This window comes from Mobula birostris, chromosome 21 (genome assembly GCF_030028105.1).
Source record: "Mobula birostris isolate sMobBir1 chromosome 21, sMobBir1.hap1, whole genome shotgun sequence".
Lineage (NCBI taxonomy): Eukaryota > Metazoa > Chordata > Chondrichthyes > Myliobatiformes > Myliobatidae > Mobula > Mobula birostris.
Window position 1 is genome coordinate 45,075,451 of NC_092390.1, and position 27,952 is coordinate 45,103,402.

At 38.6% G+C, this 27,952-nt stretch overlaps 2 protein-coding genes across 5 annotated transcripts in view; one reads left to right on the forward strand and one right to left on the reverse strand.

Moving 5' to 3' along the window:
- Window positions 1–26,776, reverse strand: glrx3 (glutaredoxin 3). Of its 3 annotated transcripts, none has more exons than XM_072239388.1 (11): window positions 26,668–26,776; window positions 21,779–21,887; window positions 20,661–20,735; window positions 11,588–11,759; window positions 9,167–9,339; window positions 8,405–8,466; window positions 8,169–8,226; window positions 7,474–7,526; window positions 7,343–7,382; window positions 1,996–2,088; window positions 1–291 (listed from the first exon to the last, which is right to left on the reverse strand). In XM_072239388.1, exons 1-11 carry the CDS (start codon window positions 26,730–26,732, stop codon window positions 235–237), a joined length of 957 nt encoding a protein of 318 aa, XP_072095489.1. In that variant the 5' UTR covers window positions 26,733–26,776; the 3' UTR covers window positions 1–234. The 3 variants fall into 3 exon arrangements, with proteins under 3 accessions (XP_072095489.1, XP_072095492.1, XP_072095491.1); XM_072239391.1 differs by lacking the exon at window positions 26,668–26,776 and adding an exon at window positions 26,044–26,119; XM_072239390.1 differs by lacking the exon at window positions 26,668–26,776 and adding an exon at window positions 25,969–26,056.
- Window positions 26,029–27,952, forward strand: part of LOC140185766 (uncharacterized protein C10orf143 homolog) — a 15,255-nt gene continuing 13,331 nt past the window's right edge. The window contains exons 1-2 of one of the 2 annotated variants that reach the window (XR_011882722.1): window positions 26,029–26,191; window positions 26,685–26,837. The gene's annotated coding sequence lies outside the window, so the exon portion shown is untranslated. The remainder of the gene's footprint in view (window positions 26,192–26,684; window positions 26,838–27,952) is intronic. The other variant, XR_011882723.1, reaches the window with a different exon arrangement.

Below are 27,952 nucleotides of genomic sequence, written 5' to 3' on the forward strand. Positions count from 1 at the left end.
TAACACAATAATGTTTTATTGAAATAAGAGTATAACATTTGATCATTGTTTCAGCATGTTTCTCCCTTCATGCTAGAATGTTATTCATGAAATATTACAGAAGCATTAAAACATCAAAGATGATTTACACCCGCCATTGTATTACCTGGCTTTAGACTATATTATTGTCATTGAATAATAACTTTTAAAGTAAACAAATACAAGTTCAAGGCAGTTGCGCTCGTCCATAAAATTTTAACTGGCAGCTTCTTCTTTTAATATTGAAAGAAGCTCTCCATTATTTTTCAATTCCTGTAAGAGAAAAAGTTGTCCATGTTACATAGTGCACATCAAGCATTTTTCCCTATTACTTCCAAGAGCATAGTCAAATGGAAAACGCCATTTCTGGGTTTATCCTCAGCAAGCTGCCTGTATTTATTGTTTTAAAAATTATCCACTTTCTCCAGTAGGTGTTCTAAGGATCCAGAAAGAAATACTTTTTGATTTGTTAGCATAGATAACACAAACTTGGATATCCTGCACAATATTATTCAATGATAATAACATATTTTCCAAATTATTAACTAATGCACAAAGAACTGAATAGTGTAAGCTTCTTTCATTGAATAATGCAGTTCAAATGATAATTAAGCTTAATAAACTATTTCTGTCTGAAAAATCATTTTGTTTTTTCAGTCTTGTTTTGCTTTAAAAGGTGAATATAACTGGTTCTCAAATGAACATAAAAGGGGGCCTAGTCAACATTATCTCGATCTCTCCCTTCTCCAACTAAACACAGATATTGTGTCCATTTATTTCACTGATGTTTCTGGGAAATGCTGTGCACAAATTTCCTACATTACCGTAATGATTATTCATTAAAGTTATAACATTGGAACATTCTAAAACTGAAAATGTACTCAATAAAATGAAGGTTCTTCCTAGCTCTAAAGGAAAGAGATTTACAATATTACAAGAATATAAGGGCAGGACTCTGTCATTTGGCTCCTCAAGCCTGGTCTACCATTCAATATGATAATTGCTATCTGCCTCAGGCCTTATCTCATCTTCCCTGTCAGATCCCCAAAGATCTCATGTTCCCAATCTTTCAAAAATGTCTCTTATTCCTTTCTAAGTTACTCCACTGAGGCCTCCACACGCCTTTGTCACTTGCTGTGAGAAGTTTCTATATATCTCAATTTTACGTGACCTCTTAACATGTAACTACATCCCTCATTTGAGATTTCCCAAATAACAGACAACTCTGTTGTCAAAATCCCCTCAGGATGTTTATAGGTTTCAATAAGATTGCCCGTAATTCTTCTAAACTTCAAAAAATAATAGACCTAATATAGGTCTACTTTTTTTAGTGCCAGGAAGAAGATCAGTCGGGAGTGAACAAGGGAGTCACTTAAGAGAGTGTTTCCTACAGAAAGCAGGATGTGGGGGGGGGCGGAGGCTGTGGCAAGAGCAAGACGTGCTTAGTGGTAGGAACCCATCGAAGACGGCGGAAGTTACAAAGAATGATGTGCTGGATACAGAGACTAGTGAGGTGGGAGGTAATGACAAGAACTATCCCAGTTATGGTACCCAGGAGAATGGAGTAATGACAGATGTGTGGGAAATGGAGGAAATGTAGGTGAAAGCAGCATTAATAGCGATGGAAGGGAAATTATTGTTCTTTGTCAAAAAAAAAAAGACATCTCAGATGTTCTAGAATGGAGAACACATGTGGTGGAGATCGAGGAACTGAGAGAAGGGAATAGCATTTTTATAAGTGACAGGTTAGAAAGCGGTACAGTCAAGGTAACTGTGAGACTCAGTGGGTTTGTCGTCAGAATATCTTCTGAAAATCCAATTATGCTACATCTCGGTGTTCCTTTTATCTGTTATATCCTCAAAGAACTCAAACATTTTGTCAAACTTGATTTACCTTTCATACTTCTCACACAAAATATGTAAAGGAGAATTCTGGACTACGTTTGTCAGTCACATTCAACAATTGGATATACTTACCTTTACAATATCGAGCCCTCCAATAAGCTCGCCATTCACATAAAGTTGTGGATACGTTGGCCAGTTGGAAAACGTCTTTAATCCCTGCCTCACCTGCAAAGTAAGAATACGCAAGATTAAAAACAAAACTTTCATGGATTCATTATTTTCAAAAAATATAACCTACTATTTAAATCACCACATTGCAGAGCTATTTTGCTTCATTATTCAATAGTATTCTATCTATGTAAGGTGTTTCCTGATTTTACAACCAGCATTAGTTCACACTAATTAAAAATTGCACCTTGGTAATATACCCTCACAAAATATACTGCAAGACTTGCAATCTAGTGAAGTACCCACAGAAACACTTAGAAAATATAAAATATGGCAATCAACAATTTCCAGCTAATTTCTCTCTAGAAATATATGATTGAATCTTGATGTGAAGTTGTTCTAAAATTCTGTTGTGGATTGAACAGGAAGTGGAAAAACACTTTTCCAAGCTATTTAATTCATACTGTGGGTTCATCATTCTCCAAAATGGTTTTGCTTTACGAGCCACAAAAACTACTTGGACTTTAGTAAGTGAGAGCAAAATTGGTGGGTGAAAGATTACCATTTCTCCTCAAATAAAAGCAACTGGTCTCCAGTAAAGTTGCTGGTGACTTGGAAGAAATCGTGATTGGAACGTCATGATTAAAATTCTGGCAGAGTCATGTGTGAAGAGTATGTTCCTTTTTGTAGGAGAATCTAGAACTAGGGGTTACCAGTTAAAACTAAGTGGTTGCTCAATTAAGACAAATTAGGTACAATTATATTGTCTCAGAGGGTCAGAAGCCTTTGAATCTCTCTTCATCAAAAGGTAGTGACAAAGAAAGTCTCACTAATTTTAAGCCAGAGGTAGACGGATACTCAATAATCAAGTGAGCAAAGGTAAATATGAAGTTGACAATCCGATCAATCAAAATGAGGAACAAGCCAAAGAAACAGTATGATATACTGCTACATCTACTTCATATGTTCCTTTTTTGTTACCTAGTTTGAAAGCAACAGTGCTCACAGTTATCATAGACACTCTTGTATAGTTAAGAATGCAAGTCAGGAACTTGTTGGTCAAGATGCCCAGAAAGTGTAAAGTTGAGTAATAAATGCCCATTAATGAGTTTCTTTTCTCCAGATATGTCTATTCCAGGACTAGTATATTCTTACTTGTATACTAAATCTTAATTACCTACATAAAGCTGCCCTACTACTGACAATATATTCAGTTTTTAACACTATTTCTTTCTACTGTTTTGCCCTTTCATACATGACTGGGGATATACTATTTCACAGTTCAAAGTAAATTTATCAAAGTACATGTTTAGTTGCAAGAAAAAGTTTGTGAACCTTTTTTAATTACCTGATTTCTGCATTAATTACTCAGAAAATGTGGTCTGATCTTCATCTGAGACACAATTAATAGACAAACATAATCTGCCTACACTAATAACACACCAACAATTGTTCTTTTCATGTCTTTAATGAACACGTTGTTTAATCATTCACAGTTCAGGCTGGAAAAAGTATGTTAACCCTTGTATTTAATAACTGGTAGAACCTCCTTTAGCAGCAACAACCTGCTGCAACGTTTCCTGTAGCTACTGGTCAGACTTGTACAATAGTAAGGAGGAAGTTTAAGCTATTCCTCCACACAAAACTGTTTCAGTTCATCAGTATTTCCCTGATACCTTGCAAGAACAGCCCTCTTTAGGTCATGCCACAGCATCTCAATTAGATTAAAGTCTGGACTTTGACTTGACCATTCCAAAACATAAATGTCCTTTTTTTTAAACCATTCTGTAGTTAATTTATTCTTGTGTTTTGGATCATTGTCCTCTTGCATCATCCAACTTCTATCAGGTGACGGACCACTACCCCGACATTCTCCTTTAAAATATCTTGATACAATTTTGAATTTACTGTTCTCTCAACAACAGCAAGCTGTCCAGTCCCTGAAGCAGTGAAGCAGCCCCAAACCATGATACTCCTTCCACCATGCTTCACAGTTCAGATGAGATTTTGGAGTGCAATGCCCTTTTTCCTCCAAACATATCGGTGTGTATTTCTGCCCAAAATTTCAACTTTTGTCTCATCTATTCACAGCACACTATCCTAGAAGGAATGCAGAGCATCCAAGTGATCTTTTGCAAACTTGAAACGTGCAGCAATATTTTTTTGGACAGCAATGGTTTCCTCCGTGGTGTTCTTCCATGAACATCATTCTTGTTCAGAGAACAGAGACTTCAGCAAGTCCTAGAGACTGCTGCAAGTCTTTCACTGTTACCCTTGGGTTTTTTATCAGCTCTTTCAGCATTGCACATTGTGCTCTCGGTGTGATCTCTACAGGATGCCCACTCCTCGGAAGAGTAGCAATAGTACTGAATTTCCTCCATTTGTACACAATTTCTCTTTCTGGGGACTGATAAACAGTCGTCATTAGAAATACTTCTGTAGCCTTTTCTAGCTTAATTCATCTCTACAATTCTTCAAAGGCCCCCTGAAAGTTGTTTGATCGAGGCATGGTGCACATAAACAGGTATTTCTTGAGAAGAGTAGGTGCTGTCAGTACCTGACTTTGTGTCATTTTTATAGGGCAGGGCACCTCTACAACCCACACCTCCAATCTCATCTCATTGATTGGAACACTGGACTCCAAACAGATTTTGTAGAGGGCATTATCCCAGAGGTTCACATACTTTTTGAACGTAGACTGTGATTGTTTAAATGGTGAATTTAGTATTGACGAGAAGTAGTACAATTGTTTGTGTGTTCTTAGCTTAGGCAGATTGTGTTTGTCTATTATTTTGACTTAGGTTAGGATCATACATTTTATAAGTAATTAATGCAGAAAAAAGGGTTCACAAACTTCTTCTTGCAACTGTATGTCTCCCTATACAAACATGAGATTCATTTTCTTGTGGGCACACTACGTAAATCAAAGAAACAAACTAGAATCAATGAAAGACTGCACATAACAGGACGTATAAACAACTGATGTGCAAAAGACAACAAACAATGCAAATTCAAAAGAAAAAAATAACAAATAAATAAACAATAAATATCAAGAATGTGAGATGAAGAGTCTTTGAAAGTGAGTCCATAGGTTTTGGGAACAGTTCAGTGATAGGGTAACTGATGCTATCCCCACTGATTCAAGAGCCTGATGATCGGATAATAACTACTCCTGAACCTGGTGCTGTGGGTTCTCAAGGTCCTATACCTTCTTACTGATAGCAGCAATGAGTAGAGAGCATGGCTACTTTCCTACGACGGCAATCCAGGTAGATGTGCTGAATTCCATACCGGGCCACGATGCAACTAGTCAATATATTCTCTACCACATATCTATAGAAGTTTATCAAAGTTCACAAACTTCTAAGGAAGTAGAGTGCTGCCATGCTTCTTTGCAATTGCACTTACACGCTAGGGCCAGGACAGATCCTCTGAAAAGATATCACTGAGGAATTTCAAGTTGTTGACCCTCTCTACCTCTGATCCCCTGATAAGAACTGGCTCATGGGCCTCCGGTTTCCTCTTCCTGAAGTCAATAATCAGCTCCTTGTCTTGCTGACATTGAGTGAAAAGTTGTTGTGGGACCATTCAACAAGATTTTATATGCTGATCTATCACCACCTTTGTACCGTCTAACGACAGGTGCCGTCAGAAGACTTAAATATGGCACTGGAGCTGTGCTTAGCCTCACAGTCATAAATGTAAAGCCAGTAGAATCAGAATCAGGTTTATTATCACCGGCATGTGTCACGAAATTTGTTAACTTAGCAGCAGTAGTTCAATGCAATACATAATATAGAAGAGCAGGGAGCTAAGCACTCAGCCGTGTGGTGCACCTGTGCTGATGGAGATTGTGGGGATGGCGTTGCCAATCTGAACAGACTGTAGTCTGCAAGTGATGAAATCGAGGATCAAATTGCACAAGGAAGTATTGAAGCCAAGGTCTTGAACCTTATTGACTAGAGGATGATAGTACTAAATGCTGAGCTGTAATTGATAAAGATTATCCTGATCGTTGCTGTCCAGATGTTCCAGGTACAGATTGAACATTTCATTACCAATTCTTCGGTCCAATTTGTTGAGCAGACACATAGTCATTTGCTCTGTTTGCAAAGGTTTCAAGTTTCCTGAGGAGGACATATGCCTGACAAGAAAATCCAGCTCAATTTTTAAAAAATGATATCAAAGTTCCTGCTTATAATAAATAAAACAATGTTTTGCAAAGCCTTTTAAATTCATTATGTTACATTCCATCCAACATCTTCCATCAGTGACTTCCATTCTAAGCATTCCTTAAATTAACAGAATAAAATAGACATCTATTTTAATGAAATCCTGCAATCTACAAACAAACCAAATATGAAACTTCACAATAATCCAAATTGTGAGATTTTTTTCCCATTTTAGCAATTATAATCTTAACTACTCTAAAAAACAAATGGCACATCAGTCGGACACAAGTTAATACTGTCCTGAACGCCAGATGAAGAAACCTCCTGCTTTCTTTAACCAGAGTAAAGGATAGAATTAAGCTTTGATCTGTATCTGCGTTGTGTGTACTGGGCTCTTTTAATTGAATACTAAATAACGTGCATAAAGTGCATTAGTCATGTCAAGCATGGTTGAAGGCTAAAGGAAAAATTCAGATAAGGCAAGGCAGTACAGATTAAAGCCATCCACGTGGCCTTCTATAGGTCTTCTGGCAGCAAACAAATAAGACATTCTGAGACAACAAGGACAAACTCTTTTTAAAAGAGAACCAAGAGATTGTTTTGATGGGATATAATGATCAATATCATGAATTTCAATGCAAGATTATCAAAACTAAATTTACCACCTCTCAGTGGAATATTTATCAGCCTAATCAACATGGGCAATGTGTAGTAAATAGGAAAACTGAGAGAAAGTTTGAATCTTTGCCAAGCTTATTAAGAACTAAGGTTAAATTTAGTATTATGTTTTAAACTTTGCTGTTAGGTAAATCATGAATTTGTTCTTTGCCATGCGATATTGTTTCTATATTATACAAAGTGGTTTTACGTAAAACCTACATTGTACCCAACATTATTGAAAGAATTATACATGTCATTCACACGATAAAAGATATTAAAATAAAAAGGGGTGTTCTAGACACGAATAACCAAGAAATAGTGAATGGGATAGAATTTAGTTTAAAATTAACTTTTACGTATTCAATTCTTTCCTAAAAGACAAACTTTGTTACAGTTCTGCCCTGCTAATCAAAAGAATATACAAATCTACATTAACATCCAGCTTAAATACAAATGTATGGAATGTAAATGGAACTTACTTCTTCGTCTTCCAGAATGTTAAAGGTTTCATAGTCAACACTACATTAAAAAAAAATTAAGTTCTAAATTTAATAAAGTAGAAAGTTAAATTACTGCAAAATAACTCTGGAATCAAAACAGTGAAACTTACCCAGTTTCATTTAGTATTTCAATGATGGCACGACTGAATCCACACTTTGCCAACTAAACAAAAAGATTATAACTGCATAAAGTATTAAGAGTTATGCTCTTAAACTACCATTGTAAGATGCTAACTGGCTACCTAAAAAAAAGCTAAAGGTAGGAAATTAGCCACACTAGTGGGGAGCTTAGAGCTGTAAATGGCAATTCTAAATTTAAAAGATGAATACAATCCTTCTTTACATGGGTCTTGAGTGTAACCTATGTAGTACCTTGTAGTTGCTGTAAATCTCAGTCTTTTAACACAGGCTATATTCTGTTTAGGATATTATTCAAATCAGGTGTATCCTTAAAGAATTAGGCTCACATTAGCAGACTAAATCTGCATTTAGATCATAACGGGAGAACATACTTTGAGAAATCCTGGATCAAAACACAAATATATTGTTATCAATTATTCCAAACCTAGGTTCTTTAATTCAACTTTCATGTTGATCATTTTATGGAGACAAACTACAAAAGTATTGACGGGTGCAGAATTCAATGGCTATGCAAATAAAAGTATTAATTTCCACATACACCAATGTTGACATCACATTCTAAATAAGCCTTTACATTACAAAGTACCTTGGCATATTTAAAATATTTAAGCATGATATAAATCAATAAATAAATCTGTTGTTTACCCTAGTGCAAAGTACTTACCATTTTGTCGCCTTTCATAAAAAGAACCACTCTTGCTTTATTTATCAGTGCTTTCAACCTACAAATACAATATGAAGCTGAACACCATCTGATTGTGCAAAGTACTGCAAGAAAACTTAACGTCACATTCATAGTTGAATATTTTTAAATAATCCGGGTCCAGTTTACAGTATTTAATTGTATCTTTTTGTAAATTAAGTACATTAAATATGCTAAAGCACCAAGTATTATTTTACCTCTGTTCTAGTCCCATTTCCTTTGGGCAAATTTTGTCTAGTTCACCAGATTCAGCTTGTTCCTGCGAGAGTTAAAAATCAAAAAATTCATTGTCTCTCTTGTTCTGGTGTTAACTGACAAGAAAAGTCGAAGATTTTATTACAAATTATAAATTTAAACCAATAAATAGTTAATGCAAGTCTAATCAGACCCATTCTAATGCAAGACTTAATGAATAGTCAACTGTGTACTCACGCTTGGGGCACTAGGCACAACTTATCTGTTGTTTTCCTGAAGTAGCAGTGGGGAGCAGCTTTATTTTTTATGTAGTAATCTCGATATGGCCATATTTATAACTTACAGTTCATGTGTCATTAATTTTACTTTATGACCTTTCAGTCCTTTGTTGAGTAGCTATTGGCCATTAGGCATTTTGCTGAAAACACACAACTATACAGCCTACATGCTTATCAGATCTTTTTCATGCTCTAAAATCACAATAATCTTGATTTTTTTTTAATTTAGATTTCTCTACTAAATGTCTTGCCACGTAGTAACTAATTTATTCAAGATGTAGTGCTTTCTATAAGGTTTTTACAAATGTCTTAGTTCTTTTGAAGCATTTAACATAGAGAAACTTAACGTGCAAAATATACAGCTTTTTCTTGGTTTAATTATCTTTAACCAAAATTGCCACATATGACTCTTGCAATAATTTCTGTATCAGCTATTTTACTTTGGTTTTAATAAACGACACGAGTATAGCTTTCTCCAATACCAACCTTTACAATATCAAGTCCTCCCACCAGTTCTCCATTCACAAACAGTTGAGGATATGTGGGCCAGTTAGAGTAAACTTTTAGTCCCTGACGCACATCTTCATCAGAAAGAATATCAAAAGTGCTAAAGCGTATATTATGTTCATTGAGGATTCTCACAATTTGTTTGCTAAAGCCTGTGAAGTAGAACAGAATATAATAAGAATGAAATTAGGGACAATTATATTTCCTGGCTCATTTTTCCACAGCAACAGCATCTGCACAGTTGTCATGTAGTAAGAAATTAAACTTGAAGTTACTTGGGTACATGCTCACAATGACTAACTGAGTAGTAAAGATGAAAGCAATGATGAAATTAGAATGGGCTTGGCTATTGAACCTCACTTATTTAAAATAATAATTAATTTTATTCCGATAATGTCTCTTCATCAGAGTTTCAGGTTAATTCTTCTGAGCTCCACTTGAATTGTTCAGGAAAGCTATAAGAATCATGAACAGACTCAAACCAGTTTAAGCACGCATGCCCTCCACCATTTTGATAAGGACACCTCAGATGCCATCCACTAGTTCAGAATCAGGTTTATTATCACTAACATATGTTGTGAAATCTTTTGTTTCACAGCAGCAGTACAGTGAATACAATAATCATTGTACGCCACAATAAGAAATATAAAAAAAATAAGTAGTGCAGAAAGAGAGCAACATAATGAGGTAGCATTCATGGGTTGACAGTCTCCAGTCAGATAATGCTGATCTTCACACTGCTCGCAACTATCTCTTACCCAACATCCACAAACAGGATTGACCTGTTAAGCCCATTGTTTCTACCTACTCTTGCTCCACAGAACACATTTCCTCTTAGCTTGACTCTATTCCTGCACCCCTTCCCTCCAGTCCCTTCCCACTTACATCTTGGACACCCGATCTGGTGACCACATATTCCCTCCACTACTTTCAGCTCCCCATAAGATCTCTCTTATCTGGTTCCACATTACTCCTTATTTAAGAGTCCAGCATTTGCACCTCCCATGCCTCCATTCACCACTCTCCAGCCACTGTCTCTATCTTCACCAAAATCACAAATGGTTTCTTTTGCCCTTTATATTCCACCTTCCTTGCTTGTTTCATGTATCATTCCCAGTCTTGGTGTCACAACTACACCCCCCACTCTTTCCCACCTGACTCGCATGTGCCCATCAACTCTTACTCTATCTGGTCTACCAATCACCTCCTCTCCCCTTTATACTGACTATCCTTCCTCTACGCTCAGTTCTAATGAAGAGTCTAAACCAAAAGTGACCATTCCTTTCACTGACTCACTGAGTTCCTCCAGCAGTTTGTGTTCTGCTCCACATTCCAGCATCCGGACTATTTAAAACAGATTAAGATCCTCTTGAGGTTTGGAGTCTTTAATTTCGACAAGGCTTCCTGAACTAATAGTTCAACTGTTAGTAGATGGGATTAATACAGATGAGTGCCCAATGATCTCTGCAGATGTGGTAGGCCTGTTTCCATACAGTATAACTTCATGACCCCTTTTTCAGCACGTTGATATTAAGAGATAAAAACAATAGAAGCTACAATTTAAAATAATAAGGAAAAGACTATAAGATCACAAGACATAGGAGCAGAATCATGTTATTCACCCATCAAGTCTGCTCCGCCATTCCATCATGGCTGATTTATTATCACTCTCAACCTCATTCTCCTGTCTTCTCCCAGTAACCTTTATGACACCTTTACTAATCAAGAAACAATCAACCTCCATTTTTTTTATATAACCAGTGACTTTGCCTCCACAGCCATCCGTGGCAATAAATTCTACAGATTCACCACCCTCTGGCTAAATAAAATGCTGTTCTAAAGGGAAAAGCAAAGTAGAAAACTTGTATATTAATGAGCAGACCCAATATAGGGTACAAAATCTCAAACGTAAAATTAGTTTTTTTTAATATTTAACAATAATGTGCTCACTGAAAGCTTTATTTTATTAACTAGTTAACACTTCCCCAGCAATAAGTAAAAAAGGTTCTTTGTATGTATACTGGTTGTTTTTTTCACTAATTTTCCCAATGCACTTACAAAGGAAAGAGTTGTCACTACATATTGTAAGCATGCATCAAATATAAAGGTAATATGATTTATAAGATTAATGTGTTTTATATTTTCAAATCTGGAGTTTGTGCTTTATTACAGGAATAGAATCAGCTGCTAAAGAGTACTTATATATGCATTATCTAGAAGCCTGGTTACTACTTGCTGCTCTCTGTTTGCATGATTATGGACCTAAGGGTTTACGGTTATTGGGAGCCATCTGGCAGCGTAAGTATGTTGCATGGGAAGACAAGCTTAAATGGGTCACATTAAGTATAATTTATCCTACTGAAACCCCTCAAGTGTATCACGAAACAGAATTATGCTTACCACATCGAGGTTCTTGAGGTGATCCCTTCATAAATAGCATACAAGGTGCTGAATTTGTAAGTTTTCTCAACTGATCATTCAGATCTTGTTTAGCAGTTTCACTGTGCTGCTGAACCTTTTTAGTTAAAGCAGGAGCATGAGCACCACCTAGTTGATCAATCTTCTGACAGTTCTGAATCAAAAGAAATGTATTTTTATAAAAGCACATTAATAGAATAATGAAACATGAACATCTAGAAATCTATATCAATTAATAGAACCAGTCAGACCCCCAAACAGTAGTAAGGACATGGCCTAAAAATTACAACAGGAGATAGAAAATGCATTCCAAAAGGGCAATGTTACAATGGTCGAGGAGGACTTCAATATGCCGGTAGATTGGAAAAATCAGGTTGGTGCTGGATTACAGGACATGTCTATGAGATCTATGAAAGGTCTTTTTAGAGTAGCTTGTAACTGAGCCCACTAGAGGATCAGCTATTCTGGATTGAGTGTTGTGCAATGAACCAGAATTGGTTAGAGAGCTTAAGGTAAAATAAACTCTTTGTGACAAGTGCTTATAATATGATCAAATTCACCATGAAATTTGAGAAGAAGAAACAAAAAGGAGTAAAGGAATTACAGAGATATGAGAGATGAGCTGGCCAGAATAGATTGAAAAAGAACACTGGCAGGGATGACAGCAGAGCAGCAATGGGTGGAATTTCTGGAAGCAATTTGTAAAGCACAGGATACATATATCCCAAAGAGAAAGAAGTATTCTAAGGGAAAGATGACACAACCATGGCTAACAAGAGAAGCCAAAGCCAAAGAGAGGGCATATAATTGAGCAAAACTTAGTGGGAAGTTAGATGATTGGGAAGCTTTCAAATATCAACAGAAGGCAACTAAAAAAGTCATGAAGAGGTAAAAATGGAAGACGAAAGTAAGCTAGCCGATAATATTAAAGAGGATACCAAAAGTTTCTTCAAATACATAAAGTGTAAAAGAGAGGCAAGAGTGGATATCAGACCACTGGAAAACCATGCTGGAAAGGTAGAATTGGAGGACAACAAAATGGCAGACGAACTCAATAAGTATTCTGCATCAGTCTTCACTGTCGAAGACACTAGCGGTATGATGGGAGTTCCAGATGTCAGGGGACACGAAGTGTGTAAAGTTCATGACCATAACTAGCGAGAAGGTTCTTGGGAAACTGAAAGGTCTGAAGGTAGGTAAGTCACCTGAACTGGATGGTGTATACCCCAGAGTTCTCAAAGAGGTGGCTGAAGAGATTGTGGAGGCATTAGTAGTGATCTTTCAAGAATTACTAAATTCTGGAATGGTTCCAGAAGACTGAAAAATTGCAAATGTCACTCCACTCTTTAAGAAAGGAGAGAGGCAGAAGAAAGGAAACTATAGGCCAATTACTCTAACCACAGTGGTTGGGAAAATGATGGAGCTGATTATTAAGGATGAAGTCTCAGGGTACTTGGAGGCACCGATAAAATGGGCCATAGCCAGCATGGTTTCCTCAAGGGAAAATCCTGCCTGACAAATCATTTGGAATTCATTGAAGAAATAGCAAGTAGGATAGACAAAGGAGAATCAGTTGATGTTTTGTACTTGGATTTTCAGAAAGCTTTTGATAAGGTGCCACACATGAGGCTGCTTAACAAGCTATGAGCCCATGGAATTACAGGAAAGATTCTAGCATGGATAAAGCAGCGGCTGACCGGCAGATGGCAAAGAGTGGAAATAAAAGGAGCCTTTTCTGGTTGGCTGCTGATGAATAGTGGTGTTCCACAGGGGTCTGTGCAGGGATCAATTCTTTTTACGTCATACGTCAATGATCTGGATGATGGAAATGATGGCTTTGTTTCAAAGTTTGCGGATGTTATGAAGATAGGTAGAGGGGTAGGTAGTTTTGAGAAAATAAGGGAGGCTACAGAAGGACTTAGATTAGGAGAATGGGCAAAGAAGTGGCAGACAGATTTGTGTCGGGGAGTGTATGGTCATGCACTATGGTGGAAGACATGAAAGGGTTGACTATTTTCTAAATGGAGAGAAAATACAAAAGCTGAGGTGCAAATGGACCTCGCAGTCCTTGTGCAGGATTCTCTAAAGGTTAATTTGCAGGTTGAGTCGTGGTGAGAAAGGCATAGGCAATGTTAGCATTCCTTTCAAGAGGACTGCAACTTAAAAGCAAGAATGTAATATAGAGATTTTATAAAGCACTTGTGAGGCCTCACTTGGGAGTACTGTGAGCAGGTTTGGGCCCCTTATCTTAGAAAGGATGTGCTGAAAGTGCAGTGGGTTCAAAAGAGATCCATGAAAAAGATTCCAGAATTGAATGGCTTGTCATATAAAGAGCAATTTGATGGATCTTCGCCTGAATTCACTAGAATTCAGAAGAATGAGGGGTGACCTCATTGAAACATATCAAACGGGGAAAGGCCTTGATAGAGTAGATGTGGAGAAGATGCTTCCTCTGGCGGGAGAGTCTAAGACCAGAGGACACAGCCTCAGAATAGAGAGGCGTCCTTTTAGAATGGAGATAAGGAGGAACTTCTTTAGCGAGAGAAAGGTGAATCCGTAGAATTCTTTGCCAAGTCTTTATGTATATTTAAGGCAGAGGTTGCTAGATGCTTGACTGGTCAGGGCATGAAGGAATACGGGGAGAAGGCAGAAGATTGGAGCCGAGAGGAAAATTGGATCAGCCGTGATGAAATGGTGGAGCAGACTCGACAAGCCAAATGGCCTAATTCTGCTCCAATATCTTATGGTCTTAAGCACCAACACATAGAAATAAACTGGCCAAAACGTTAAACCCTTTGCACAATAATATGTTGTAGAAAATATCCATATACACTACATCTACTGCTCTACCTTCATCAATGTGTTCAGTCACATCCTCAAAAAATTCAATCAGGCTTGTAAGGCACGACCTGCCTTTGACAAAGCCATGCTGACTATTCCTAATCATATTATGCCTCTCCAAATGTTCATATATTCTGCCTCTCAAGATCTTCTTCATTAACTTACCAACCACTAAAGTAAGACTCACTGGTCTATAATTTCCTGGGCTATCTCTACTCCCTTTCTAGAATAAGGGAACAACATCTGCAACCCTCCAATCCTACGGAACCTCTCCCACCCCCACTGATGATGCAAAGATCATTGCAAAAGGCTCAGCAATCTCTTCGCTCACCTCCCACAGTAGCCTAGGGTACATCCCATCCGGTCCAGGAGACATCGAACTTGCTGCTTTCCAAAAGCTCCAGCACATCCTCTTTCTTAATGTCTATATGCTAAAGCTTTTCAATCCACTGTAAGTCATCCCTACAATCGCCAAGATCCTTTTCTGTAATGAATACTGAAGCAAAGTATTCATTAAGTATCACTGCTATTTCCTCCATGCAGGTCATGCCTTACAAGCCTGACTGAATTTTTTTGAGGATGTGACTAAACACATTAATGAAGGTAGAGCAGTAGATATAATGTATATGGATTTCAGCAAGGTATTTGATAAGGTACCCCATGCAAGGCTTATTGAGAAAGTAAGGGGACATTACTTTGTGGATCCAGAATTGGCTTGCCCACAGAAGGCAAAGAATGATTGTAGACGGGTCATATCCTGCATGGAGGTTGGTGACCAGTGGTGTGCCTCAGAGATCTGTTCTGGGACCCTTACTCTTTGTGATTTTTATACATGACCTGGATGAAGAACTGGAGGGATGGGTTAGTAAATTTGCTGATGACACAAAGGTTGGGGGTGTTGTGGATAGTGTGGAGGGCTGTCAGAGGTTACAGCAGGATATTGGTAGGATGCAAAACTGGGCTAAGAAGTGGCAGATGGAGTTCAACCCAGATAGATATGAGGTGGTTCACTCTGGTAGGTCAAATATGATGGCAGAATATAGTATTAATGGTAAAACTCTTGGCAGTGTGGAGGATGAGGGATCTTGGGGTCCCAGTCCATAGGACGCTCAAAGCTGCTGCGCAGGTTGACTCTGATTAAGAGGGCATATGGTGCAATGGCCTTCATCAACCGTGGGATTGAGTTCAAGAGCCGAGAGGTAACGTTACAGCTATATAGGACCCTGGTCAGACCCCACTTGGGAGTACTGTGCTCAGTTCTGGTCACCTCACTACAGGAAGGATGTAGAAACTAAAGAAAGGGTGCAGAGGATATTTACAAGGTTGTTGCCTGGATTGGGGAGCATGCCTTTTGATAATAGGTTGAGTGACCCCAGCCTTTTCTCCTTGAGAGCATCGGAAATGAGAGGTAACCTTACAGAGGTGTATAAGGGGTTGAGAGGCATTGATCGTATGGATAGTCAGAGGATTTTTCCCAAGGCTGAAATGACTAACACAAGAGGGCACAGTTTCAAGGTGCTTGGAAGTAGGTACTGAGGAGATGTCAGGGCTAAGTTTTTACGCAGAGAGTGCTGAGTGCGTGGAATGGGCTGCCAGCAACGGTGGTGGAGTCAGATACGATAAGGTCTTTTAAGAGACTCCTGGATAGGTACATGGAGCTTAGAAAAATAGAGGATATGGGTAAGCCTAGGTAATTTCTAAAGTAAGTACATTTTTGGTACAGCATTGCGGGCTGAAGGGCCAGTATTGTGATATAGGTTTTCTATGTTTCTATGTTTAAAATACATCATAATGGTAAGGGGTGGGAAGTTCGAGGGGGATATTAGAGGAAGGTTTTTTACTCACAGAGTGGTTGGTGCGTGGAATGCACTGCCTGAGTCAGTGGTGGAGGCAGATACACTAGCGAAATTTAAGACTCTACTAGACAGGTATATGGAGGAATTTAATTGGGGGGTTATATGGAAGGCAGGGTTTAAGGGTCAGCACAACATTGTGGGCTGAAGGGCATGTACTGTGCTGTACTATTCTATGTTCTATAATGTGCATATTATCTATTTCAGCCCTTCACTAAAATTCTCTGCTGTAGAAGGTGGAAAATCTGAAATATGGTAAATTAAGAAACACAGAAACCCTACAGCACAATACAGACCCTTCGGCCCGCAAAACTGTGCTGAACTTGTCCTTACCCCAGAATTTAACATAGAACACAGAACATAGAATAGTACAGCACAGTACAGGCCCTTCGGCCCACAATGTTGTGCCGACCCTCAAACCCTGCCTCCCATATAAGCCCCCACCTTAGATTCCTCCATATACCTGTCTAGTAGTCTCTTAAACTTCACTAGTGTATCTGCCTCCACCACTGACTCAGGCAGTGCATTCCACGCACCAACCACTCTCTGAGTAAAAAAACCTTCCTCTAATATCTCCCTTGAACTTCCCACCCCTTACCTTAAAGCCATGTCCTCTTGTATTGAGCAGTGGTGCCCTAGGGAAGAGGCGCTGGCTATCCACTCTATCTATTCCTCTTATTATCTTGTACACCTCCATCATGTCTCCTCCCATCCTCCTTCTCTCCAAAGAGTAAAGCACTAGCTCCCTTAATCTCTGATCATAATCCATACTCTCTAAACCAGACAGCATCCTGGTAAATCTCCTCTGTACCCTTTCTAATACTTCCACATCCTTCCTATAGTGAGGTGACCAGAACTGGACACAATACTCCAAGTGTGGCCTAACCAGAGTTTTATAGAGCTGCATCATTACATCGCGACTCTTAAACTCTATCCCTCGACTTATGAAAGCTAACACCCCATAAGCTTTCTTAACTACCCTATCCACCTGTGAGGCAACTTTCAGGGATCTGTGGACATGTACCCCCAGATCCCTCTGCTCCTCCATACTACCAAGTATCCTGCCATTTACTTTGTACTATGCCTTGGAGTTTGTCCTTCCAAAGTGTACCACCTCACACTTCGCTGGGTTGAACTCCATCTGCCACTTCTCAGCCCACTTCTGCATCCTATCAATGTCTCTCTGCAATCTTTAACAATCCTCTACACTATCTACAACACCACCAACCTTTGTGTCATCTGCAAACTTGCCAACCCACCCTTCTACCCCCACATCCAGGTCGTTAATAAAAATCACGAAAAGTAGAGGTCCCAGAACAGATCCTTGTGGGACACCACTAGTCACAATCCTCCAATCTGAATGTATTCCCTCCACCACCACCCTCTGCCTTCTGCAGGCAAGCGAATTCTGAATCCACCTGGCCAAACTCCCCTGGATCCCATGCCTTCTGACTTTCTGAATAAGCCTACCGTATGGAACCTTGTCAAATTTCCTAGGCTTACTCATAGCCCTCTATTTTTCTAAGCTTTTTTCTAATTTTTCTAAGCTCCATGTACCTATCCAGGAGTCCCTTAAAAGATCCTATCATTTCCGCCTCCATCACCGCCGCCAGCAGCCCATTCCACACGCACTCACCACTCTCTGCGTAAAAAACTTACCCCTGACATCTCCTCTGTACCTACTTCCAAGCAAAGCACCTGAAAACTATGCCCTCTCATGCTAGCCATTTCAGCCCCGGGAAAAAGCCTCTGACTATCGACACAATCAATGCCTCTCATTATCTTGTACAACTCCATCAGGTCACCTCTCATCCTCTGTCGCTCCAAGGAGAAAAGGCTGAGTTCACCCAACCTATTCTCACAAAGCATGCTCCCCAATCCAGGCAACATCCTTGTAGATCTCCTCTGCACCCCTTCTATGGTTTCCAAGTCTTTCCTGTAGTGACGCAACCAGAATTGAGCACAGTACTCCAAGTGGGGTCTGTCCAGGGTCCTATATAGCAGCAATATTACCTCTTGGCTCTTAAACTCAATACCACGGTTGATGAAGACCAATGTACCGTATGCCTTCTTAACCACAGAGTCAACCTGCGTAGCTGCTTTGAGTGTCCTATGGACTCGGACCCCAAGATCCCGCTGGTCCTCCATACTGCCAAGAGTCTTACTGTTAATGCTATATTCTGCCATCATATTTGACCTACCAAAATGAATCACCTCACACTCATCTGGGTTGAACTCCATCTTCTACTTCTCAGCCCAGTTTTGCATCCTACCAATGTCCCGCTGTAACCTCTGACAGCCTTCCACACTATCCACAACACCCCCAACCTTTGCGTCATCAGCAAATTTACTAATCCATCCCTCCACTTCTTCATCCAGGTCATGTATAAAAATCACGAAGAGTTGGGGTCCCAGAATAGATCTCTGAAGTACACCACTGGTCACTGACCTCCATGTAGAATATGACCTGTCTACAACCACTCTTTGCCTTCTGTGGGCAAGCCAGTTCTGGACCCACAAAGCAAAGTCCCCTTGGATCCCATGCCTCCTTACTTTCTCAATAAGCCTTGCATGGGGTACCTTATCAAATGCCATGCTGAAATCCATATACACATCATCTACAGCTCTATCTTCATCAATTTGTTTAGCCACATCCTCAAAAAATTCAATCAGACTCGTAAGGCACAACCTGCCTTTGACAAAGCCATGCTGACTATTCTTAATCATATTATACCTCATGAAAGATTCAAAAATCCTGCCTCTCAGGATCTTCTCCAACAACTTACCAAATTTTAAAAAATACTGGAAAAGGAGCTCATGTTTTTCTGGCATATATGACAAATAAACTCTTCTCGGGTTTCCAGCTGGGTACAGGTATTGATTATAACTGACATTTCGATGAAAAACTCTTGCCACCTTCATCAGGGATGATGTCTGGGCATGCCTAGTCCAGTAGTATTTATATACTCGTAGTCCATCCCTCCAGTTGTCATCCAATCAGGTTTCTGCTCTCTCACCTTGTTTACAATTGAATTCCAGTTCTTACTTAGAGTAAGACCTTAATCTTCATCTTTGTTAAAATTCTTTTCCTCTAGATTTATTTCAATAGCTTCCTTAACCAGGCGGTCCCAAGAGCCAGTAGTTTTACATCAAAGTCCACCTTATGGTCATTACAAATGCAGTATTATGTAACCGCCGATTTCTTTGTCTTTTAACAAAGGTGATGGTCTCGCTCTAAGTAAGAATTGGAATTTCATTGTAAACAAGGTGGATGAGGACAAAGCAATCAGGAGGGACAGACTACGGGGGTATAAATACCAGTGGACAAAACATATCCAGACATAAACCCTGATAAAGATGGCAGAGTTTGTTATTAAGACGTCAGTTAAAGATTACTTTGAAGCATTAGCCATTATTTACTTCATTTTACTTTAAAACATAACATCCCTCTCTAACTTTCTGAAACACTTAACTATTGTTCTTACATCTGGTGGAATGAAGAGTTTCAAGATCAAAACCATGCTCAGAGTTTACGCAGATGCTGGTGCACAAAGAGCATGTGGACTATGATTTTTATCTGCAGCATAACCATGTGAAACTGCTTGAATGGACCAATAGATTATTTTTATATCCACTCTATACTCTTTGGAAGCCAGGCCAACTACTTCTGGCCAGGCTCGAGCTGGCAAAAAGAAAAGATAATTCTTTCTCCACTAATGAAGAAGTTGTACCTTGTCATTTTGAATTATACAAGACAATGACAACCGACTGTTGATAAATTGGTACATGGAAGTATTGGAATTTTCTTTCAACTATTTGGAAAGATTATGTAGCATGATGACTAATCACATAAAATTACATATTTAGTTTTAATTTTCTGCATTTACAAATTCTACAATCTATATACAAGCTCACAGCAGCAAGGGGAAAACATTAAACAATTCACAAACTTCCGAACTCTGGAATGTTTATCATTTCAAAAATATACATTATGAAACACTGTCAGACAAGTAAATCCTGGAGATTATCAAAAATAGATGCTATAAAATAATTACAGAAAAGTTCATAATAAATAACATTTTAACTGTTTTTCACAATCTATTTCAAACTAATCTGTAATAGTTCTATTTTTTCTTTACAATAAAAAAGGGCCAAGTCCTAAAGAAAGAAAATTTTCAAAAGACAACAACAATATTTCATTTATACAACCACTCTGAGGCCAGTCAAGGTGCTTTTCACTGAGAATTCAGGCAGCATAAAATCAGGTCTCTACAGCAACCTAAAAATAGAAACTACCCAACTAGTGTTTTGCTTCTTCAATTGGGTTTGATGTTTTATATTCTAAAACTGTGAACTCTTACCTTAAAAAACAGGAATGTTGGTACAGCACTAATTTCGTATTTTTCAGATATCTCTGGAACAGATTCAGCTTCAAGCTGTTTAGAAAAAAGGTCCAGAAAGTAAAGTTTGCTTGTTTTAAGGATAATCTCAACTATGTTCAAATGTCACTAATATACTTTAACTCCAAAGAAAAAATGTGCCTAATCTAAAAGCAGCCTTCTAAACAGAGTAATTTCTCAAACTAAGTATGGATCACAAAATTCTCAGAATTTTCAAGAATTAGAAGCACTCTATGCACCTTTACGATAAGGTTTATATTTCAAGAACTGTCTTCAGGCTACAATGAAAAACACATCAATTTTATTAATTCTCACTCAAGTGCAGTTCTTGAAAATTAATAAGTTTTAGTTAGGCTGAACAATTCTTATGGCTCTCCTCACAAGCTACAATAGAAACAATTGTTTTTGTTTATATTTACCACTGTTTTTGAACTTCAAATCTTCATTGGCCACCAGATTGATTCATCATTCAGTTTTTCATAATATCTTTCAAAATGTAAATGTTCACCTACTTACAGATAAATTCTCAGAAGTGGCAGATTGTTTTCACGTAAATCAATTACGTAGTAGCTTTGTACAACAATTACTACCAGAGATATGTAAGCTAGTAATGATTTTATCACCCAAAAGGCAGACTACTGCAGTTGCTTTCCCTGGAGTGGCTTTCGCTGAGGGGAGATCCAATATCTCACAATCTTCAAACTCTACATTTACATGTAATATTTTGAGAACACTAAACTTAACATCTTTTCTTTCAATTTTGAGTAATATTTTAAACACCCTGCATTCAACCACCCAAATATTTTGTTTTGGACATGGGCTACAAATATTGCTTGCTCTCCCAATCTTCACTGGTTAAGGACTATAAAATATATTTCACTGAAAGAAAACTATAAAGGATCATATCCTATTTGGAGCTCTCAACATTTCATTCAGCATCTATGTGATTTTGTTACATTCTATAGAAACCAGCTGGATAAATGTTTTGTGAAAACATTTTTCTTTTGAAGAATTCTGCAGGGGATAAATTTTACTTCTAATGGCAGTAAAAATCAGCAGATTATAGTCAGGAATTTTACCTTTATAAACACAACATGTGCATATTCTTTGGCCAATTCATTCAAAACTTCATTCATTTGAGTACACTGTACAGCCCATGGTGCCCAGAAGTGGACTACAACCAATGATCTAGAGAAAAAAAAAGTAATTAAGTATGATGTTTGAAAGTCAAATTTTGAAGCTTTGCTCTTTCTTCAATTTAGAAAACTCAGATAATCTTTATACTTTATTGTCACCAAACAATTGGTACTAGAACATACAATCATCACAGCGATATTTGATTCTGCGTGTCACACTCCCTGGATTACAAATATTAAATATTAAAAATATTAAAAATAGTTCAAATTAGTAAATATTAAAAATTTAAATTATAAATCATAAATAAAAAATAGAAAAATGGGAAGTAAGGTAGTGCAAAAAAAACCGAGAGGCAGGTCCGGATATTTGGAGGGTACGGCCCAGATCCGAGTCAGGATCCGTTCAGCAGTCTTATCACAGTCGGAAAGAAGCCGTTCCCAAATCTGGCCGTACGAGTCTTCAAGCTCCTGAACCTTCTTCTGGAGGAAAGAGGGACGAAAAGTGTGTTGCCTGGGTGGGTCGTGTCCTTGATTATCCTGGCAGCACTGCTCTGACAGCGTGCGGTGTAAAGTGAGTCCAAGGACGGAAGATTGGTTTGTGTGATGTGCTGCGCCATGTCCACGATCTTCTGCAGCTTCTTCCGGTCTTGGACAGGACAACTTCCATACCAGGTTCTGATGCACCCTAGAAGAATGCCTTCTACGGTGATCTATAAAAATTAGTGAGAGTTTTAGGGAACACACATCAAAGTTGCTGGTAAATGTAGCAGGCCAGGCAGCATCTATTGGAAGAGTTTCAGTCGACGTTTCAGGCCGAGACCCAAGGGTCTCGGCCTGAAACGTCGACTGAAACTCTTCCAATAGATGCTGCCTGGCCTGCTGCATTTACCAGCAACTTTGACGTGTGTTGCTTGAATTTCCAGCATCTGCAGAATTCCTATTGTTGAGGGTTTTAGGGGACAGGCCAAATTTCTTTAGTTTTCTCAGGAAGTAAAGGCGCTGTTGGGCCTTCTTGTCAGTGAACTCTGTTTGGTTGGACCAAGTCAGGTCACTTGTGATATTGACCCTGAGGAACTTAAAGCTTTTGACCTGTTCCACTTGTGGACCACCGACGTAAATCTACTCTTAAGAATACAATTTTTCCAGAACCCCCAGTGGCTCAGCACCTGACTCAACTATCTGAGTTTCCTCACACTCATAGTCATAGTCATAATCAAAGTCATACTTTATTGATCCCGGGGGAAATTGGTTTTCGTTACAGTTGCTCCATGAATAATTAAATAGTAATAAAACCATAAATAGTTAAATAGTAATATGTAAATTGTGCCAGGAAATAAGTCCAGGACCAGCCTATTGGCTCAGGGTGTTTGACCCTCCAAGGGAGGAGTTGTAAAGTTTGATGGCCACAGGCAGGAATGACTTCCTCTGAAGCTCTGTGTTGCATCTCGGTGGAATGAGTCTCTGGCTGAATGTACTGCCTTTAAACACTACCTTTAAACTCACCAGGGCTGCTTCCCAAGCTCACTTTAAACTCACCTAGCTCACTGAAAAATTATACTAATAACATTTAAAAATTGAAAACTGTATTAGTAGCATCATTATTCAATGGTACAAAAAATCTGTTAAGTCCGGCACCAAATTGTTAAAGGAGCTATATACTGACACTCAACATTGAAAAACAAATCTGTTGCAGAATTTCAAATATAACTTTAGAAAATATGCTGAACTTTGTCAAATATTCTATGTTTTCTGTTGAAAAGATTTGTTACAAAGCTTGAGCTTTTACTGTATGTTGAGTTTTACTATATGTTAAAACTCAAGGTACAGAAACTACAGAATTTCAAATTTGACTTTAGCAAATAAGCCGAGCTGTGTGACAATTCTACTCAACACCAAATATATAAGGATGTTTGATCAGTTCTTTTACGAAAAATTTCATTGCCACTCTTTTGAGTATACCTCAACATAAAAAAAATGTTGTGTAAGGAGGTGGGAACTATTAAACCAAAGGTTTTCAGTAGCTTGGTGCCTGGGATTACCCTCCGTTTGCACTCCCAAAAATTTAATTTTTTTGTCCTGGTTAATTTTCCAATGCCATTTCACATGGGAATCTAATCCATAGATTCAGAAGGTGGCCACTGTTCCCCCCTCCCCAACCCTCCACTCCAGGCCTGACACATGACATATGAAGGGACTGGAGGGATATAGGTGACACACAGGAGGACATTTAGTATAAACTGGCATCAAGAGCACCATAACATTGTAGGCTTAATGGCCTGTTCGGTGTTGTACAGTTCCATGTTCTATTGATTCAAAACCCTCTATACGAAAGAAATCTCATCTTACCTTTCTCAAATCAGCAATCACTTATTTTTAAATAGTGATCAGTAGTTCAAATTCTACTGTAAAAAGAAACATCCTCTGCACATCTACTATGTACAATTCCTCACAACTCAACAATTCCAGGTATCAGTCCAGTAAACCTTCCCTGAATGACTTCAAAAGTACTGACACTCCTTAAATAAGCAGATTAACACTGTACACAATATTCCAGATGTAATCTTACCAGTACCCAATACATCATATGTATAACCTCCCTGTTTTATATTCAATTCACTTCCTAATAAAGCATATACTATTCTTAACAGAACGTTATCAACCATTTAGACTGTTACCGAGCTGGATAAAAAAAATCTTTTCAAGGGACTATTTTAACATCCTCAGATACCTTTATTTTCAGTTATTTTTACCATGCCATACCTGCCTGAAATAATTCTTTATTAAACTGTGACTTCCCTTTGCTTCCATGAATCTATAGTTGATAGATTTTTAAAACATGATTATTTTAAAGCCTAGTCATTTAAATTACACCGGAATTACAACTAGAAATTGTTTGGTAATTTAATTAATGTCATTAATTATCCCATGTAGAAGTAGTAGTGACCCCAATATTTTCTGTTCTGATGCAGAAAGGGATGTGTACAAACAAATAAAGGAATTCTAATCTTATATCTGAAATAAATACAAAAAAAAATTAGCATGTAGAAATTTATAAGCTAATGAAATGTTGGTCTTTCTTACATGGATGGGAGAGATTGAAGAGGAAATTTTGATGCACTTTCATAAGGTGTCAATGAGACTGCACTGAGAGTACTGTGCATAGTTTTGGTATTTAATAAATAAATGATATATTTGCATAGGAAGCACTGCAGAGATTCCTGTAATTCCTGGGATGAAGGGGTTAATGTATTAAATGTTAAGTAGGGTGGTCTTATATTTAATCTATTTTAAAAGAATGAGTATTAATCTTATTGAAACACACAAGATTCTCAGGAGGACACATAAAGTGATTGCTGAGAGGATGTTTCCTCTAGAGGGCTATTTACAGAAATGTGGTCACCTATTAAGACAAAGAGGAATTTCTTCCCCAAGGATCAGTGATCTTCCTTTTCTAAATTACTGAGATTACATTATTTACTGTCCAATCCATAATAAATAATCCAGGATATACAGTAAAGAATGTTGGAAAATAAACACGAATACATCTAGGCCACTTTCCTAGGGTGCAGACTACTGGCACTAGAGATTAATTGGTTAGTTGGTTTCTCATCCTAGATGCACTACAAGAAATCCTCCTACACAGTATTGTTAGTAATTAGGTTTGCCAAATCTGTGTGTAGATTAAGGTGACTTATGTTTACAGTTGAATCCTTTTGGTCATCTCTCATTTTTTATGTTGTCCAATATCATCTCAACTGTTTGGTCATCTGTATCCAACTCCCACTATTTCTTACTCCTTGGTGGTACTCAGATCCACCCACAGAAATTTCACATCACCTGAACATCCTTCTTCGCTATTGCATTAATCAACTCCCCCCTCCAACCCCGCCCAGGCATATCAGCTTTTCCTTTTCACTTGTCTTTCCTAAATATGGACTACCCCTCGACTTCCGTTCGTTTTCTTGGTTCCCTACAGCTGCCTCTGTGACCTCAATTACAAATACCAAATTACAAATCTGTATTTATTTGCACAATTAATTCGTCCGACTTATTGCTTCATTCTAGGTTTGCCTCTTCAACAGTATTTTGTGTCACTGGCATTATTTTGCACTTCAGCCTTATTTGTTTCTCACCCTTGACTTCTGCTCTTTCAACTTTGCTTTCATCCTTCCTGTCTACCCGAATAAATACACATTCCCTGCCCATACATGCAATGATTCGTAGTCTTCACTTCCTTTAGGCTTATAGATATCGATGAGAAAGCTGGGGTGGGACGACACTCCCGATGAAGGAGCAGGAAATCGCCGATAACTCCTCTGCTTTTCCGTCTGTAACTGAGAACGTGCTCTTCTCCAGGTATTGCTGTCAGTTTTATGTGCAAGGCATTCTAATCATAAAAATGTAATCAATGCGTTGGGTGATGGGGATTCATTATCATCATCTGAAAAACATAGTCAATTTTTCTAGAACCCAAAGATAGTATATTAAACCTATATTCGGATAATTCTCACGGCGCACGTTTTTTTAATTCTAGCGACGTAAAGCGGTCTTAGCTTCCATTGAACCGGCTGGTAGAATTTTTTTTGCGTAAATTAATTTTCCGACCTTTTCCCATTATTTTATTCCTCATTAGGGAAAATAATATTTACACGGTTTTGATGTAAAATCTAAAGACGGTATCGGCGCCTCTAACAGGCCCGCACAGCAGTCTACCCCTCCGTTCATGTTGCAAACCCTAATCCCAGCTGTCTCTATTACTCCGGTAATAGCACACATATATCGAAAGTTGAAAAAGGTAACGTTCCTCAGCCCACTCCCCAGTCTGAACCTACTTCTTTGCCTTTTCCAGAATCTCCTCGAATTGTTTCGCACTCTCCACCTCCACTACAGTCGCCATGATTACCAGACTACTCGAGTTGCGCGGATCGTAGGAGGAAACATAGCTCTGATCGACTATTGATGCCTGTCGGGCAAGCACGTGTGGTGCAGCGCTAAGTACAAAGTTAAAAGTTAATTTATTATCAAAATAAGTATATGTCACCAAATACTACACTGAGATTCATTTTCTTACAGGCATTCACTATAGAACAATGGAGTGCAATAGAATCAATAAAAATCTGCACAAAGACCAACTGTGCAAATACAAAAGAAAGAAATAATAAACAAATAAATAAGAATAGGAGTTGTAGATTCCTTGAAAGTCAGTTTATAGGTTGTGTTCAGTGTTGTGGTGAGTGAAGCTTCTGGAGCCTGGAGGCATGAGACCAAAGACTCCTTCATGATTCTAGCAGTGAGAGGAAAGCATAGCCAGGATGGTGAGGATCATTGATGATGGATGCTGCTTTCTTGTGGCAGTTCTTTGTAGCTGGTGCTTAATGGTGGGGAGGGCTTTTCCTATAATGAACTGGGCTGTATCCTACACTTTCTCACGAGGAAATCTGCAGATGCTGGAAATTCAAGCAACATACATCAAAGTTGCTGGTGAACGCAGCAGGCCAGGCAGTATCTTGAGGAGGAGGTACAGTCAACGTTTTGGGCCGAGACCCTTCGTCAGGACTAACTGAAAGAAGAGCTAGTAAGAGATTTGAAAGTGGGAGGGGGAGATCCAAAATGATAGAAGATAGGAGGGGGAGGGATGGAGCCAAGAGCTGGACAGGTGATTGGCAAAGGGGATATGAGAGGGTCATGGGACAGGAGGCCTAGGGAGAAAGACAAGGGGGGGGGAACCCAGAGGATGGGCAAGGGGTATAGTGAGAGGGACACAGGGAGAAAAAGGAGAGAGAGAAAAAGAATGTGTGTGTATATAAATAAATAACGGATGGGGTACAAGGGGGAGGTGGAGCATTAGCGGAAGTTTGAGAAGTCAATGTTCTCAAGAACAGAGAACATTGCCAGAGAAAGCAGGATCTCCCACGTCCCATTCCCATTATGATTATGTCTATCCACGACCTCCTATACTGTAAAGATGAAGCCACACTCAGGTTGGAGGAACAACACCTTATATTCTGTCTGAGTAGCCTCCAACCTGATGGCATGAACATTGACTTCGCCCCCCCAAGTTTTTGAATTAGCATGTGATCACGGCGTGCTGCCTGATTGGTTGGCGTCAGCGGGCGC